Here is a 16,005-nt window from a genome sequence, read left to right as displayed (position 1 = left end):
AACCAGGGCTCCCTTTATAATAGATTTTCTTTATATATAAATGGAATAGATGATTTATTGTTCTTGCAACAGGTCCTTTTATGGAGCAGGACAGTGATTAATCAGGAGATGGACTGATGCATGAGATCTTTGAAATTGACAATAGTAGCACTCCTTGTCCTTGGTGTGGATGTGGTGCTAGACTATGTCAAAGTATTGCATTTTGTTGATTTTATCAGAAGTGTCAAAGTGAAGTACTGTGACCCTGTTGGTCCAAGAGTATAGACAAATCTAAAACCATGCATGTTTCCATCATGAACCAAAAAGAACTATGGTTCTCATTTCTTGCTTATGTATTCGCATTCATATTGTTGAAACTTGAAAGAGGATTTAATTATGGACTTTTGCTCTAATAAAGTACAACTTTTGACTTAGCTTCCTACTAGGATACCATTAAAATGGGTGCAAGCCTTATCAAGTCAATTGAAAGAGATTCAACTCCGTGCTATAAAGAGGATGATAACGTTCTGAAAAAAGGGCACTTGGATGGTATACAAACAAAAGACTGGTGATTGTATTTTTATTATGTCACTAATTTCTACTAATCTTTTTTTATCGCATATTTTTTTGTCAGAGAGCTCTTCCACTTTATTGTTCAAAACAATATAATATCAGGAAATATTTGATAGCCATGATGCAAAGCAAATATTACTCCGTGGTCCGCTAATTTATCAGGTTTGCCGGTTCAAAATCGGTGTATGAGAATTCCAATCTTTGGTTGAAGAAAAAAACTCTCTTCAGGATTTGTACGGTTTCCTGCCGATCAAAGTTATTACAACAGGGGTTTCTCAAAAAAAAAAAGTTATTACAACAGGGAAAAAAAAGGGACACAGTACAGAATTCCTTACATGTGACTGTTCATCCTAATGTTTGCATGAGTGCAACAAAAACTAGCATTCATGAGCCCATATCCTTGATAACGATTATCTAAAAAAAATATCCTTGATAACGACTGAGAAAATTGACTGACAGCAAAAGTGGAGAATATTTTAATTTTTTACTGGTTGATCCAAGCTAGCCCATTCAACTCAAAAGCTATTCCTTAAATGATGAAGATTTCCTTTAAATAAAAGTTGAAGTGATGGAAGCACTAAATCCCATTCATCACAAGAAAAATAATGCTTCTATATGTGTTGCACAAAATGCATGTTTTTGGCAACTAGCAAACTAGAGTGAGTGCTCTCTCACCTGCAATACAGATATATAATAGCTGATACTTAATGTTGACTTACCCTAAAAGTGACAACTTGCAAAAGTGCTCCATTGATCTATATATTTATGTGCATGATTTTTACGATGATAAGTACTACCTCCATCCCAGAATACTTGTCAAAAGTTTTTCTATTTTACCCTCAATAACCATTCCACTTCTCATCATATATTATTTAATAAGGGATATTATAGACTTTTGTATTAAACCTTAATAGTATATTCTAAACAAATTGTGCGACGGAGGGAGTATATAAGAAAAGAATGATGGAACATATGAAGTGCGAAAAGAAATCTGATAGTAATTTCTGAATCGATTGTGGGGTTGACAAAACATTTCGACATAGTTGACATTTTAGCATTTTTTTTTCCGAATCGATTGTTGGGTTGACAAAACCACGAGCTACTTGCAGAAAGGCCACAAATCGCATCAGCATGCTTACTTGCTTAAGTACTGATGGATTACAGGTAGATGCCATGGTAGTGCTGAGAAAATGCCAACTTTTCCCTTTTTTTTCACTTTTCACTTTATGCACAGAAATAAATCTACTTTCGCAATTGCAGTGCCTAAAGAAATGTGGGAAGCTGTCATTTTCACTGGATTTTCTCATCCTCGGAAGGTAGGTTAATTAGGCCTTGATATTTATATGCAGAAGCAATGATTTCTGACAATATGCTACTAAGATGGAAGACTAAAATGAAAGGTGAAAAAGAAAATCAGAAAAGCGATAAAGCAAAAGGTTGAAGAACCATATCTGAAGTTCTCAGTTGCTTCTCTGAAGTCAAAAGATCATCAGATTGTCTATCTGAGGCGTACACTACTATGCTCCTTTTGTTTTCTTGTTGGAAAGAAGAAGTTACTAGGAAATTTAGAATCTTGAAAACGAAGATTAATATACTTAATTTCAGCAACCGGATGAGACATGCTGCATACGCTTGCTTAGTTTGTCGAACAAAGACCAGAGTAATTAGGCAGCATCATTGGAAAGCCGGCCGGCTATCTGAAGGATACATCAAAGAAACCAGTAGTAGCTTTTAGGGAAAAAAACAGTGGAGGAAATTAAGGAAAGCGATACACCAACAGTATTCAGAACGATTAATTGCCAACCAAGCTAAACTAAATAGTAATTAGATGTTAGATTGTCAAAATTGATCTATATATCTATTGTATTTTGCTGGCCAAGTTGTGGCCATGAGACAGGCAGGACAAGAAAATTGGGAAGGTCCTGCTGTTTGCTTTCACACACACACATCTATCTGACTGCAACTAGCCAGTTATAGTTGAATTCATCGTCTAGGCATAATTGGTTTCATGGTAAATAGATTACAACTGCTACCTCCATTTTTAAATATATTATAATATTGTTAACTTTTGAACAAGACATTTGATCATTCGACTTATCGAAAACTATAGGGCATATTTGCACTATATATTTTAAAGATGAGTGGTCAAATATAATGTCTAAAATTTAATATATTTATATATTTTAAAAGGAAGATAGTAGTGTAGCAATGCCTGGAAGGTTTTAGACTTCGGTGGGGCAATTAACAGGACGGCAGTTAATTGTAGAATTATAGCACTGGGTCAACTCAAAACAACATCACCAGCACATGTTTATGAAAAAAAATGCAGTCAACTGAAGTGATCAACGGGCTTTCTGAATTCTGATATTATTAAGGTCTTCTAATTAATTTCCTCTCCTGAGTTGTACCAACATATATATATGTACACGCATGGTTGGGTTTTGGGTATTTTATATATAATTCATATGAGCAGTTAAACACACGAGATAAGGATATTTTAGACTGAACTTCTAGAAGCTACAACATGTCAACATGCATGAAGAACACAAAAAATCTTCATTTTTTTGGGGAAATTAATTTGTTTTAGGGAAAAAAACTTTATTTGATGTACAGTATCATTAGAAGATGTTAAAAATGGCATTCCATGTTCAGCTGAAACTCCAACATTAGTTGAAAATCCATAGTTCCTGGCTCTCTCTCTTTTTTTTTGGAAGGTCATAACAGTGACATATCTCTTAAGTAGTATATCACACGTTGTGGATTAACTGAAATTACCTGTAAATTTTGGGGGAAAGGAACGTACTCACCCAATAAATAGTTAGATACAGATAGCTACACTGAACATCTGCAGAATGTCAAACACGTGCTGCAGCGATGCGTCTAAACCAATTGTTCTTTAATGATGACATCGCAATTAATTAACACGGTCTGATTTTATCTTTGACCATGTTTCTGTATCACTGTGCATGCATGCACATATATATGGATCCAGCCTGGCCATAAACTGATAAAAGAGGCAGATGAGATTGTCCTAAGTACGTTACTTGGACTTCACTTAACAGTTAACAATGATATCGATCCAGTGGACTCGATTTTATTTGCAGATAGCGATCGATTTCAATTAGGGCATAGACCAAATTATTATGATGTTTACTTGATCAAAAGACCGCGTTTTGTTGAGAGAAAATCCATACCTAGAAAAAAAAAAGGCTATAATCAATTGATTGTTGAGTTTTGGACTGTACTGTAATTATATTATGGGTTTATTCGGTTTGGAGTCAATTTTTAATCTTAGACTGTACTGACAAGTTTTTACGCTCCAAATTATTAACAGTATTAAATTTGAACCATCATATGAAAATTTGGTACCAAACTAAATATGTATTTGCCACTATTTAACTTACTAAAAGCTTAGTAGGGTAAAAGTTGACATCGAACCAAACAAGCCCTAATCTTCAACTGTATTAATTAAAATCGAAATGCGCCAACATATCAGGAATAAAGCTGTACTCCTATTAACAAAATTTATAATCACACACACGCACATCTGGCGTATATTCATGTGCAGCTTCGTGGCTCTTGAATCCTGCTCCTACGGACAACATGTAGGAGTACTGAAGTAACCCATTTTTAAATTATTTTCGCAGCGTCGGCTGAACATTGCCGGCCGAAAATTATTAATTAAGAAAAAAATAATACCGTGTCTGTTCTTGTTACCAGATACTCACTCCATCCTAAAATATAATATGCATCACTTACATAAAGACAAAAAATATAATTATTATCACCTCTTCATTTGGATGACTAACGAATAAAATGCATGCATATAATGGAATTAAATGTTTTGATAATGTATCCCACAATTTTTTTTTATAATGTAGGGTTTTAAAAAGTGAATTAAAGATGGGAGGTAGGTGCTTCCTTGCATACCTGCATATACGTCTTATATTATGAAATATCAAAAAATAAATGATGGTGCCTTGTATATATATGAGATGAGTGAAGTATTATTTATGTATGACCTTTGACCGCTTGACTTCTAGAAAAATTACAAACACTTAGAAAGATGTTTATTAAAACACTACAATTTAAAGGTTTTCATACCAGTCAACTGTATCAATTGAAAAGGAACGGAGGCAATAATAAAGATACAAAAATATAGTTGGTGAGGCAATTGATCAACACAATTAAAAGTTAAAAGCACAACAGCCAAGAGAAATTGGAAAGGACAAACTTGGTAAGAGAAATTGGAAAGGCAGCAATACATGTTGTTTCTGCCACAAGGATAAAACTATCCAACATTTATTCTTTCAGTGCCGCTTATCTTGCTTGGTGTGGTCTGTAATTCATTTGGCTTCTAATCTGAAACCTCATCGCAATGTTGGTCATATGTTTGGGAGTTGGCTATCATGTGTCCCCAAAGAAATGAGGAATCTGCTTTTGATGGGTGCAACAACTCTGTGTTGGTCCATTTGGCTAAGCAGGAATGGAGTAATTTTCGATAACAAGATGATATCTTCTCCTTTGCAGGTTATCACCTTAGTTACCTGGTGGCTACGTACCTGGGCTATCCTCCACCAACCGGGACTGCGGGATACTATTACGGTGATTCTCGACAGTTGGACTAGGTGGCACAGGAGTTTTTTTTACCCAGGAGCATGGATGGCGGCTTAGTCTACGGATTGATAGCCACTAAGATATATGTTTATGTCAAACTTTTGTGTTTGGGAGATGTTCTAGTTGTTTCTTTCTTTTTTCTTTTGGTTGTGTGCATTTTATATAGAGGCCGGGGGTGACTCAGTTTGATTGTATCATCTTAATGTAATTAACTGAGTCTAAATAAAGCTTTCATTATCTTAAAAAAGAAAGCACAACAGCCAAACAGAGTTCATATCATATATCTTGGCGCATTCCAGTTTGAATACAGCTTGAAGTCTAATTCTATTGGGGCTAGGAGTACACAAATTTAAACAAAACCGTCAAGCTTAAGAACTGTTAGGGTTCATCAGCTGCGCATGGAATCAATCACAATCCGAATCACTTCGTGTTTTAAAATATTCAAACTGTATTCAATTTGAAATGCGCCAAGATTCCAGGAACAAAACTAATTTTACATACTCCCCCTTTGGATTACTATCCAAGAAGAACTAGTCGCCGTATCTGCATGTGCAGCTACGTGTCTCCTGTTCTTTCTCCTGCAGAAACAATCAAGAAGTAACAGTTTATTAGCTGCAAATCGATTTATTAGTACTCGAAACTAACTAATCAGAATCTGGCGATCAGAAGGCCAGCTAAGCTCAAGACAAATGGCACAGCTAGTGAATCAGCTGACTATCAGAGCAGTTAATTACTAGCTCCAGCTGTTAAAAGAAAAACTGTTACATCTGAATATACAGCTCATTAATTCAGAGTTTGAGAGAGTGAATTTGTGTGGTGAAACGTGTCCTGCCGTGTGATAAGTGGCTTGAATTTCTTAAACCCATTGCGATCACTTACGTGTCAGTCAAAGTCAATCAACCAACCAGCAACTTGGAAATGAAAAAAAAAATAGTACTGTTTGATTCAGACATTGGGTGCAGCCTGATGGATGAGTGGTGGACTGGTAGGTACATTTGCGTTTCAACTTAGCTAATCTAAGCTAATTTATATGTCGTCAGCAACGCTGCTTACGCATGCAGACTGATGATACTGGGATCGAGCTAAAATGATTAAGTTTAATTAAAGAAAGAAAATGTGTTCTTTAATTGTATAATGGCAGTCCCAACCCTCCACCTAGGATGATGTCTATGGCATTAACTACATTGCCATGTAGGACTTTTAACTTATGTGGCACTATATTAATTAAGAGAGAGAGTGAAGAGAGGAAGAAACTGGGTCTCATGCAAGACACAACTTTAAGACGAGAACCTATGCACTAGACACCATCAAGTTTTGCATTAGGAGATAATAGTGTCTTCATAATAGATGAAGAATAAATATGATTGGTATAGAAGAGAGATGATGTATTTATTAATGGCCCACTTTAAGAAACCATGGGTTGTGGAGTATAGTTTTTATTATGATGTCTTATTAACATGGCACCATAGACACTACTTATGTATACTATGCGTTGGGACTGCCCTAATACTCGTAAGGATAGGTTTTTGGTGGGAGTCATGATTGTGTGTACTGAATTACTAGTATTTTGTAGATGTCACACATGTTGTGTCGATGACTGGCTATGCAAGCTTAATCTTAATTACTCCATCCGTCTCATGATATAAGGGATTTTTAGTTTTTACTTGCAACGTTTGACCAATCGTCTTATTCAATTTTTTTTTTTGCAAATGTAAAAAACGAAAAGTTGTGCTTAAAGTACCGTAGATAATAAAGTAAGTCACAAATAAAATAATTAATAATTTTAAAATTTTTTGAATAAGACGATAAAGTAAGTCACAAATAAAATAATTAATAATTTTAAAAAATTTTGAATAAGACGAGTGATCAAACATTGCAAAAAAATCCGGATGGAGGGAGTATCAACTAATATCCCAGAACAATTACCTCGTCAGCGACAAGGAGTTAGGATTTATACCAGTGGTCAAAACCATGGAAATCGTCAACATGTCTGTGCATTATGTATATGCATTGAAGTGGAGATTAATTGCTACTAACTGTCACTGCCTCTGTATCTTCCTTCTTCATTAATCCGGTGATTAACCGTGCTAATTAACCTTTTGGAATTAATTAGTTTTAGTTACTACTCCCGTTTTATATTATTACAAGGCGTTTGATTTTTTTTCTTAGTCAAATTTATTTAAGTTTGATCAAATTTATAGAAAATATAGTAATATTTTTAACACAAAACAAATATATTATCAAAATATATTTAATGTTAGATTTAATAAAACTGATTTAATATTTTAGATGTTGCTAAGTTTTTCTATAAATATGATCAAATTTAATAAAGTTTGATTAAAAAAATCAAACGACTTATAATATAAAACGAAATGAAGGGAGCAGTACTGTGCTATCTATCTTTGGTTTGACTTTGACCAGGTATGCATCTTGATGTGACCTTGCTGGGGCTGGTTACTTCAGCTAGTAGCTCAACACGGTGTTTAGTTTTAAACTTTTTTTTTCAAACTTCTAACTTTTTTTACACATCAAAACTTTCCTACACATGTAAGCTTTTAACTTTTTTATCACATCGTTTCAATTTCAACCAAACTTTCAATTTTAACGTGATATAAACATAACCTAATTAGCTTCCGTCTTCTTCATCGTCAGGTCATCGTCGATCAGTTAATGGCTTGATAATTAATTAATCAATTAAATCGATTGGAGAAGAAGACGAAGACGAGAAGGACGACAAGCAAAGGGAGCGTACAAGTGACGCTCAGTAATAATGTCGGTGCCGAGGAGGAAGAAGAGGGTAAAAATGAGTGAGCCTAAGTGGGCCGATTTGGCGAGAAGTGGGCCAAGTCTATAGGATTATATTTTGGGCCGTGCCAGGACTTTCCACCACGTGGGCCAAAATCCGTTCTGTTGTTTTATACAGTAGTCCCTGATTTGGGAGCTATTTCTGCGTTTAGGACATCTACTATTTATAAATTTCACAAAATTATATATATGTTGACCAAACTATCACAAAATATAGATTTAATGAATTGTACTCCTCCATTCCATAATATAAGACACAACCACTTTTTTAGATGTTCCATAATATAAGGCATATATGCATGTATGCAATTAACTATGACATCTTCCCTATTAAATTATTATTATTTTTAAACCATTCACTTTCACGTTCTCTAATTCTATTGGATAAATGCATTATATTTATTAGCATGATCCAAACTATAAGATGATACTAATTATTTCTTTCTTGTGTCTTATATTTTGGATTGGAATGGATGGAGTATCACGTAACTATAGATTTCACGACATTCCGCCACGTGGGCCCAATCTGGATATTTTTTGCATTTTGCTCCCTGATTTGAACTGTATTTCTGCATTTTCTGACGGTATCTCATCCAGAAATCCAGGTCGGCGCCGCCGCACACGCGTGGGCGGTCTCGCCGGCGACTCGGCTGCTGAGAGCGGCGCGACGAAAGGCCACGCTGGAGTCTGCCGCGGCTGCGCGTGGCGTGGCGCGGCGTTCGAGGCCAGCTTTGAGAGCGCAGCAGCTATCGCGGGGCGCCGCGGCAACCTAGACCAGCCAGTGAGCTCGCTCGCTCGCTCGCGCCGTTCGCCGGGGCGGGGGAAGAGAACCATCTGGCGACAAAGCACAGGTGAAATCCAGTCTCTGCCAAGCAATCTCTAATTCCCCCCATGGTCCCCTAATTGTGTGTGTATTTCCCATCATTAGTGCTGTTCTAATTCATCATTTGTGCTGTTTGTTCTCAAGCGTATTGCTGAGCGAATAGAATGCCCAAAGTGCTTCTAATTTGTATGCATAGGAATTCTTGACCTGTCAAGTTACACACTGCATGAGTTGATATGGGAACGTGCGGATAGAAAAATTCGTATTTTTTGGCGAAATTCCAATGAAACTTGATTGCATGTTTTGTTCTCTGCGTTTCATTTTGGAATTTGGGGTTCAACTGCAGTTGAAACGAGTCATCTCAAATTCGTTCTGAACAATTCCCTTCACGCTGTTCAAACGAAAGCAAAGAGCCTCTCTTATAAACATGTTTGCAATCCGGTGGGGATGATGGCAATTTCAAAGCTTCCGAAACCTGCAAGGCAAAAGTAAAAAATTTCACATTGGAAAGCTGGCTTGATTTGAAAGCCCTATAATTTTTTTTAGTATAAATTCTCTGTTTCGAAGTCAAACAATTCTGATCCTGAGTAGGAATCACTGATTTGCTAAGCTGAAATCTGAATTTGTTTTTGCACTGAAATTTTATTTGGAAATTGCTCAAAAAGAAAGTCCAGTACATGTTTAGAAAATTCCTGATTTCAGGAAACTTTTAAGCCGAAAACCTGAGTTGGAAGTTGTTCTTGGGAAGTTACCAATTAGTGTTTTTTTGTAATTATAAATACAAATAGTAAGGACAACAAAATCCTCCCGCTACTTTGCGACCTAACTGTTGGTTTGCATATTAGAAACACCCCTCGTGCTAAATCCAGTAGTTTATGTTGTCTGTTAGTTTTTGAGGCAAACTTCTATAGTTGTGCAGGTGGCTGTGATGGGAACATAAGAGAGGCTCTTATGAACTTCTAATTCATACTAGTAGTATATTTATGCTTATTATACATGCTGACTTGCAACCTTTTGCTTTATCATGCTACTATCTGGAATCAATATTGTTCTAAGTAACAACATTTTGCCTAATCTTAAAACAGGAAGCATGTCACTGGTTAACCGGCCGCTCCCTGCACTGTATGGAATTTGCACGGCCTCGGCGAAGACCAGAGCTTGGTGGCTCTGCAGAGATGGCAATCTCCCATCAACAAGTCGAATTTCTTGCACAGAGCCATCGAATGGGGGTTCTGCCATGGAGTTGGAGGTAATGGACCGCAATGAGCAGACATACCATGAGAATTCTTCTGCTTCTGAGGATGAGGACGATGATGAGGAAGAGGCTGTAGAGTGGAGCAAAGATGAGCTTGATGCCATCTCGGCACTCTTTGACCGGCCGATGCGCCAGAAGCCACCAAAGCCGCCAAACCCGGTGAGGCAGCGACCTCTCCCGCTGCCACTGCCTCACAAGACACGACTGCCCAATGCTCCTGCACCAAAGCAGCATATCAGGCTGGCAGCAAGGGCTGCACTTTCTTCACGCTCTTCATTCAGTGACCAGGTGTGCAAGAACCCGGAGGTCCTCATCGGGATTGCCCGGGAGATTGCAGCGCTGCCACCGGAGTCTGACGTGTCCATTGTGCTCGATCGGTGGGTTCGGTTCCTCCGGAAAGGCTCCTTGTCAATGACCATCCGGGAGCTTGGGCACATGGGGCTCCCAGAGAGGGCATTGCAAACACTTTGCTGGGCTCAGAGGCAGACTGTCGTGCCACTCTTCCCCGACGACCGGATTCTCGCTTCGACAATTGAGGTCTTGGCACGCTTCGACCAGCTGAAGATGGAGGATGCGCTAGAGCAGTGCGTCCCTTCAGCGAGCCGTGCTGTTCTTGAAGCCATGGTCAGTGGGTTCATCAGGGCAGGTAAAGTAGGCCTTGCCCGAAAACTCCTCGAGTTCGCCACGATCAACAAGAGGACACTGAGCCCGAGCGTCCACGTGAAGCTGATGCTGGAGGCCGTCCGTACGCCTGAGGGCTACGGGCTCGCCGCGGCGCTGCTGGATGAGCTCGGCGAGAGGCCGGAGCTGCACCTTCGGCAGCAGGACTGCACGGCCGTGATGAAGGTGTGCGTGAAGCTCCGGCGGTACGCCGCCGTGGAGAGCCTGTTCGGCTGGTTCAGGGACACCGGCGGGAGGCCCACGGTGGTGATGTACACGGCGGTGATCCACAGCCGGTGCCGCGACGGGCGGCACCGGGAGGCGCTGTCCCTGGCGTGGGAGATGGAGCGGCACGCCGGCGGCCTCCTCGACCTGCCGGCGTACCGGGTGCTGGTGAAGCTGTGCGTGGCGTTGCGCGACCACGAGAGGGGCGTCCGGTACTTGGCGAGGATGAAGGACGCCGGGTTCGTCCCGACCGGCGACATGTACGGCGGCCTGATCGGAGGCTACGCGGCGGAGGGGAGGATGGGCAGGTGCCGGAGGCTGATCAGGGAGGCGGAGTTGGCCGGCGTGAAGCTGGAGAGGAGGCTGCTTTCGCGCTTGTCGGAGATGGGGGTTGAGCATTCTCAGCTCTGAAAGAAAGAAACTGATCTTGCTGTTGGCATCTGACTAGCATGGACATTGCACAGAAATTGAACTGTAAAATTAGGCTCTGCGTAATTGCCTTTAACCTGTAGTAACAGAACATTACATTATGAATATATTTGTTTTGTTGTTGGCTTGTTATCCTCTACTACACTGTCCAAAAAAAAATCTAGCTACGAAGTTTGTAGTTAGAATTGAGTTTTTTTAGACCGAGGGGTATGCATATTTTTTGGTTCATGGTCGTGATTGTATCTGTAGTTTCTGTACAGAGTAGCTGAATTCCTGAATGTCTGAATTTTCCCAAACATATTCAGAGGAGATTTGCTCCGGTCCAACAAAAAGTACCTCACGATACCAAATCGTTTCCGATCGTTGGATCTAATAATGCATATCCAGCCCAGCTAGATCCAACGATCGAAAATGATTTGGTACCGTGAGGTACCGGTACCTCGAGATACTTTTTGTTGGACCTGAGCAAATCTCTTTTGGAAATTTCTTATGTTGAAAACAGAGTCCTTTGATTCCTGAAACTGTCCTCATGTGGTAGAGCTACAAGTTCTTCAGATCCATGAGTTGTTCTCTTCAAATTTTTGGAAATTTCTTATGTTGAAAACATCTATACCATGAATCCATGATCTAAACTTTGCACAGTACAGTATAATATAAGAAGTCTGAATCTGAAAAAAGCCAAAAAAAAAAAAAAAACTCTGAAAGCTAAAGGCAGGCAGGGCCGTGGCCTCGCGTGGAAACGCACTCAGTATCCATCTCGCTCTCCTGCCTCGCCGCCGGCGATCGATCGCCGGGGAGAGGGTCTCTCCCCCAAATGCCGCGCCGCCGCCTCCCTCTACTCCTCCTCCTTCCCATTACCCTCACCCTCTTCCTCCTCTTCCCCTCTCCCCCTCCCCCGCGGCCGCCGCCGCATCAGCCTCAGCCTCAGCCGCTCCCCTGCGGCGCCGCCCCCTCCGACGCCACCGCTGGCCGCTGGGTCCCCACCCGGGAGCCCTTGCCGCCACCGCTCTACACCTCCTCCTGCCCCTTCCACCGCAACGCCTGGAACTGCCCCCGCAACAGCCGCCCACCCGTCGCCGCGCTCTCCTGGGCGCCCGCCCGCTGCGGCGTCGTCCCGAGGATCGACGCCGCGGAGTTCCTGGCCGTGGCCCGGGGGCGGCGGATCGGGCTCGTGGGGGACTCGCTGTCGGAGAACCTGGTCGTGGCGCTGCTGTGCGCGCTCCGGTCGGCGGACGGCGGCGCGCGCAAGTGGAAGCGGCGGGGCGCGTGGCGCGGTGGTTACTTCCCCAGGGATGACGTCGTCGTCGCGTACCACCGCGCCGTTCTCCTCGCCAAGTACACGTGAGTGCTATCTGCTGAATCTTGCTGCTTTAATTTCCGGGTTTTTTAGAGACTGCCATTACATCTTTAGATTAAACTACAGGATGTGTATATGAGCAATCTTTGTATGTGTTTATCGGGATGAATTGTAGCTAGGTGAGGTGAGATTTACCCACATTGCGTCAGTAGTGATGTTTTAGAGATAAGACTATAAGTGATGGTAGATATGCAATTTTCTCCATTGAATGTGATGCAGTCTATACTCTATAGAAATTTCAGTTTTCTTTGTATGCTTATGAATTGGATGGATGAGATAGAGATGATTTTTTTTATACCATACCAAAAAAGGAAATTGCAGGAAGATCTTGGTAATTCAGTGATTTCACACCACTATGCAATACTAGGAAATGGATGCATTCTCAGGAGAAAAATGGATATCACATATGTTTGTTTGTTGTAATATGGATCAGTTCCATCTTGTTTGTTTGGATGTCCTGTGCATGATTTTGGTATCATTGACATGGCTAGTATCTGTGTTCTGCACTCTGCAGTGGTGTGGTTACTGCCATACTGTAATTGTGTCTGGTGTTGTCTGCTGAATGCTGAATTGTCAATACTTATGATGTTGGTTATCTTTCTTTCATAGATTAATAGGTTTGAGGTGAGGAGGCCAGACTGAAAATATGATATTATCCACATTGCACTAATAGTGATTTAGAGATAAGACTGTGGGTGAGTAAGCAGGGAGATCCATAGAATGTGATGCTGCAGTCCATCCTAGCTAATGGAGATTTCAGTTTTCCTTTTTTATGCTTATTATGGATGCATGTGGGTGTGGTAGAGATGAAATTTTTATATCAAAAGGGAAATTGCACGAAGATCTTCAATGGTAATTCGTTGATCGACACCACCACATGAGTGTGCAACTGTGCAATACTAGGAATTGGATGTATTCTCAGAAGAAAATGGACTTCATGTTTTCTTCGTTGGAACATGGATCAGTTTCATATTGTTCGTTTAGATGTCACGTACTACTTGATTTTGGCATCATTGATGTGCATGGAGATGGAGCCATGGAATGCTAGTGTATTTTTCTGTTTTCTCTAAGAAATTAGGGTGAATATTAGCAGCAGTTGTGTGGTGCATTGATGCTGCATGGGCATTGGCACTGCTGTGGGTGTGGTTACTGTGATTGTTTCTGGTGTTTTTAGCTGAACACTGAATGGTTAATACTTGTGTCACTGCTTAATTTTCTTTCATAGATTCATGGAAAATATACATGCAAAAGCGTGAGTTAATATGCAGGAGAATACCATTCGTTTTACTACACAGCTTGATGAAGAAATTACAATTTACCGTATTTAAATACCCAAGCATTATGATCTGTTTGTTGTGTAAAATTTGTTCTGATAATGTTCAAACATATGTTATTATGTTATCCTACTTTGTGCTGTTAACTATATAACCATATGGTAGATATGTATGGACAGTTTCTGATGCCTTTCTTCTTGTGTTTTGGCTGTTTCCTTCAAGAACTTAAAAATCTACAATTGTTGAACTTAAGACTATGGCATTTTGGCATTTGTACTGCATGAGTTGTGCTTTCTTTGCTTCATATGATAAAACCATAAAGCTCACTTGGTGGTAACTAATGATACGAAGGTGGCAGCCTGTAGAGAATTCCAAAGAGCTTCACAAGGATGGAATAAAGGGAAGTTACAGAGTGGATGTTGACATTCCTGCTGATGAATGGGTAAATGTCACCAGGTTCTATGATGTGCTCATTTTCAACACTGGACATTGGTGAGTTAATTGTTTCCTTAGCTTTAAGTTCGCATTACATGCTTCGCTGTTGTATTCATCTTGTTTACTGCTAGCAAAGTAGAGTGGAAGTTTCGTCTCTACCTTTTTGTTAAGGTAGGGTTGGAGATTGTTCAGAGTTCCTTATGATACTCTAGTCTAAGCATTGCATACTTTTTATTCTGGAGATCACTTGGGAGGTGGGCTAGTCATACCTTTATTGTGCAGCCTTCAAATGTTTTTTTTGTTTTATATTGTAAATTTCCTCCAAGGATACCATCTCCCAGATGTGTGCTTCTCCATAAAATTCTAAGAAAATCATGCTTGTGCGTCTTGCTTTGTAAATTTCTTTCGATAATGACCAGCTATATTCCTAGGTTGGTTAGGAGCCATGCATGCACCATTCCTGTTATAATGCTTGATGCTTGGCCCTTATCAGGTGGGGCCTGGATAAATTCCCAAAAGAGACCCCCCTTGTTTTCTACCGAGGAGGGAAACCAATTGAGCCGCCACTTGGCATCTACGATGGATTGAAAGTAGTCCTAAAAAGTATGGCCTCTTACATTGAAAGGGAGGTCCCAAGTAAAACGCTGAAGCTGTGGCGCACACAGTCACCCAGGCACTTTGATGGAGGTGAATGGGATCACAATGGCAGCTGCGTGTCTGACCGGCTTCTACAAGAACACGAGGTAATGCTCTGAGTTCAAACTGTTTTGGCTCCAGAAATGCATTTTAAAGTTCTGAATCATGACGCGGCTGTAACAAAATCTTGTGCAGCTCGACTTGTGGTTCGATCCCAGGTTTGGAGGAGTGAACAAAGAAGCAAGGCTAGTGAATTCGGCGATTCAGGAGGCCCTGATTGGCACAGACATCCAGCTGCTCAACCTGACCTACATGAGCGAGTTCCGTGCCGATGCGCATCCGGCAATCTGGCTCGGAAAGAAGGACGCGGTGGCTGTATGGGGGCAGGACTGCATGCATTGGTGCCTTCCTGGCGTGCCGGACACTTGGGTCGACATCTTGGCTGCTCGGATCTTGCATCACTTGAAGCAGGCAAATGGTTGATGACATGCTGGAGCTTGGACCATGGTGGCAACTACACTGTAAATGTTGTGTGGGAACAAACACGATGAATGGCATGCTGAATCTAGAACAGGAGCATTGAAAAGCTAGCTAGCTACTCTTGTTGCCTGTAATTCTTTTCTTCTTCTGGAAAACCAAGATAGGAGATGGTGGTGTTAACTGTTAAGTACACTTAAATACTTACTGAAGAAATTTTGTACTTGCACACTTGACGTTGATGAAACTGCAATTGCTCAGTAGAGTGAAGCTTCACACTTTCCAGTCCTCTCCTCTCTTTGGAGTTTAGAGCTATGAAAGAAACGTTTTTGGGTTTTAATCCTGATTGAGCTGATGCTTTAAATGGATTTTTTTCTTGTGTGTGTTCTGTAATCCTTTCCATACACAAATTACATATACATACATACATATACATATACATATACATACATACATATAT

General features: G+C 40.6%; 2 protein-coding genes across 2 annotated transcripts; both read left to right on the top strand.

Moving 5' to 3' along the window:
• Positions 1-8,566: 8,566 nt before the first annotated feature.
• LOC127761237 (pentatricopeptide repeat-containing protein At2g01860) lies at positions 8,567-11,505 on the top strand. Its single transcript, XM_052285501.1, has 2 exons — positions 8,567-8,825; positions 9,883-11,505. Exon 2 carries the CDS (start codon positions 9,888-9,890, stop codon positions 11,346-11,348), a length of 1,461 nt encoding a protein of 486 aa, XP_052141461.1. The 5' UTR covers positions 8,567-8,825; positions 9,883-9,887; the 3' UTR covers positions 11,349-11,505.
• A 533-nt stretch (positions 11,506-12,038) lies between these two features.
• On the top strand, positions 12,039-15,826 carry LOC127761254 (protein trichome birefringence-like 12). The gene is made up of 4 exons (XM_052285520.1): positions 12,039-12,707; positions 14,349-14,489; positions 14,926-15,175; positions 15,264-15,826. Exons 1-4 carry the CDS (start codon positions 12,181-12,183, stop codon positions 15,549-15,551), a joined length of 1,206 nt encoding a protein of 401 aa, XP_052141480.1. The 5' UTR covers positions 12,039-12,180; the 3' UTR covers positions 15,552-15,826.
• The last annotated feature ends 179 nt before the right edge of the window (positions 15,827-16,005 follow it).

This window comes from Oryza glaberrima, chromosome 2 (genome assembly GCF_000147395.1).
Source record: "Oryza glaberrima chromosome 2, OglaRS2, whole genome shotgun sequence".
Taxonomy (NCBI): Eukaryota; Viridiplantae; Streptophyta; class Magnoliopsida; order Poales; family Poaceae; genus Oryza; species Oryza glaberrima.
Note: the sequence above shows the minus strand (reverse complement) of the source record. Positions and strands in the feature narration are given on the sequence as shown.

Bases quoted from the DNA above. Each gene is read 5' to 3' on its own strand.
- LOC127761254 (XM_052285520.1), top strand. From the start codon at position 12,181: ATGCCGCGCCGCCGCCTCCCTCTACTCCTCCTCCTTCCCATTACCCTC. The intron at 14,490-14,925 runs GTGAGTTAATTG...GGCCCTTATCAG, and splicing joins ATTTTCAACACTGGACATTG to GTGGGGCCTGGATAAATTCC. The intron at 15,176-15,263 runs GTAATGCTCTGA...AATCTTGTGCAG, and splicing joins GGCTTCTACAAGAACACGAG to CTCGACTTGTGGTTCGATCC.
- LOC127761237 (XM_052285501.1), top strand. From the start codon at position 9,888: ATGTCACTGGTTAACCGGCCGCTCCCTGCACTGTATGGAATTTGCACG.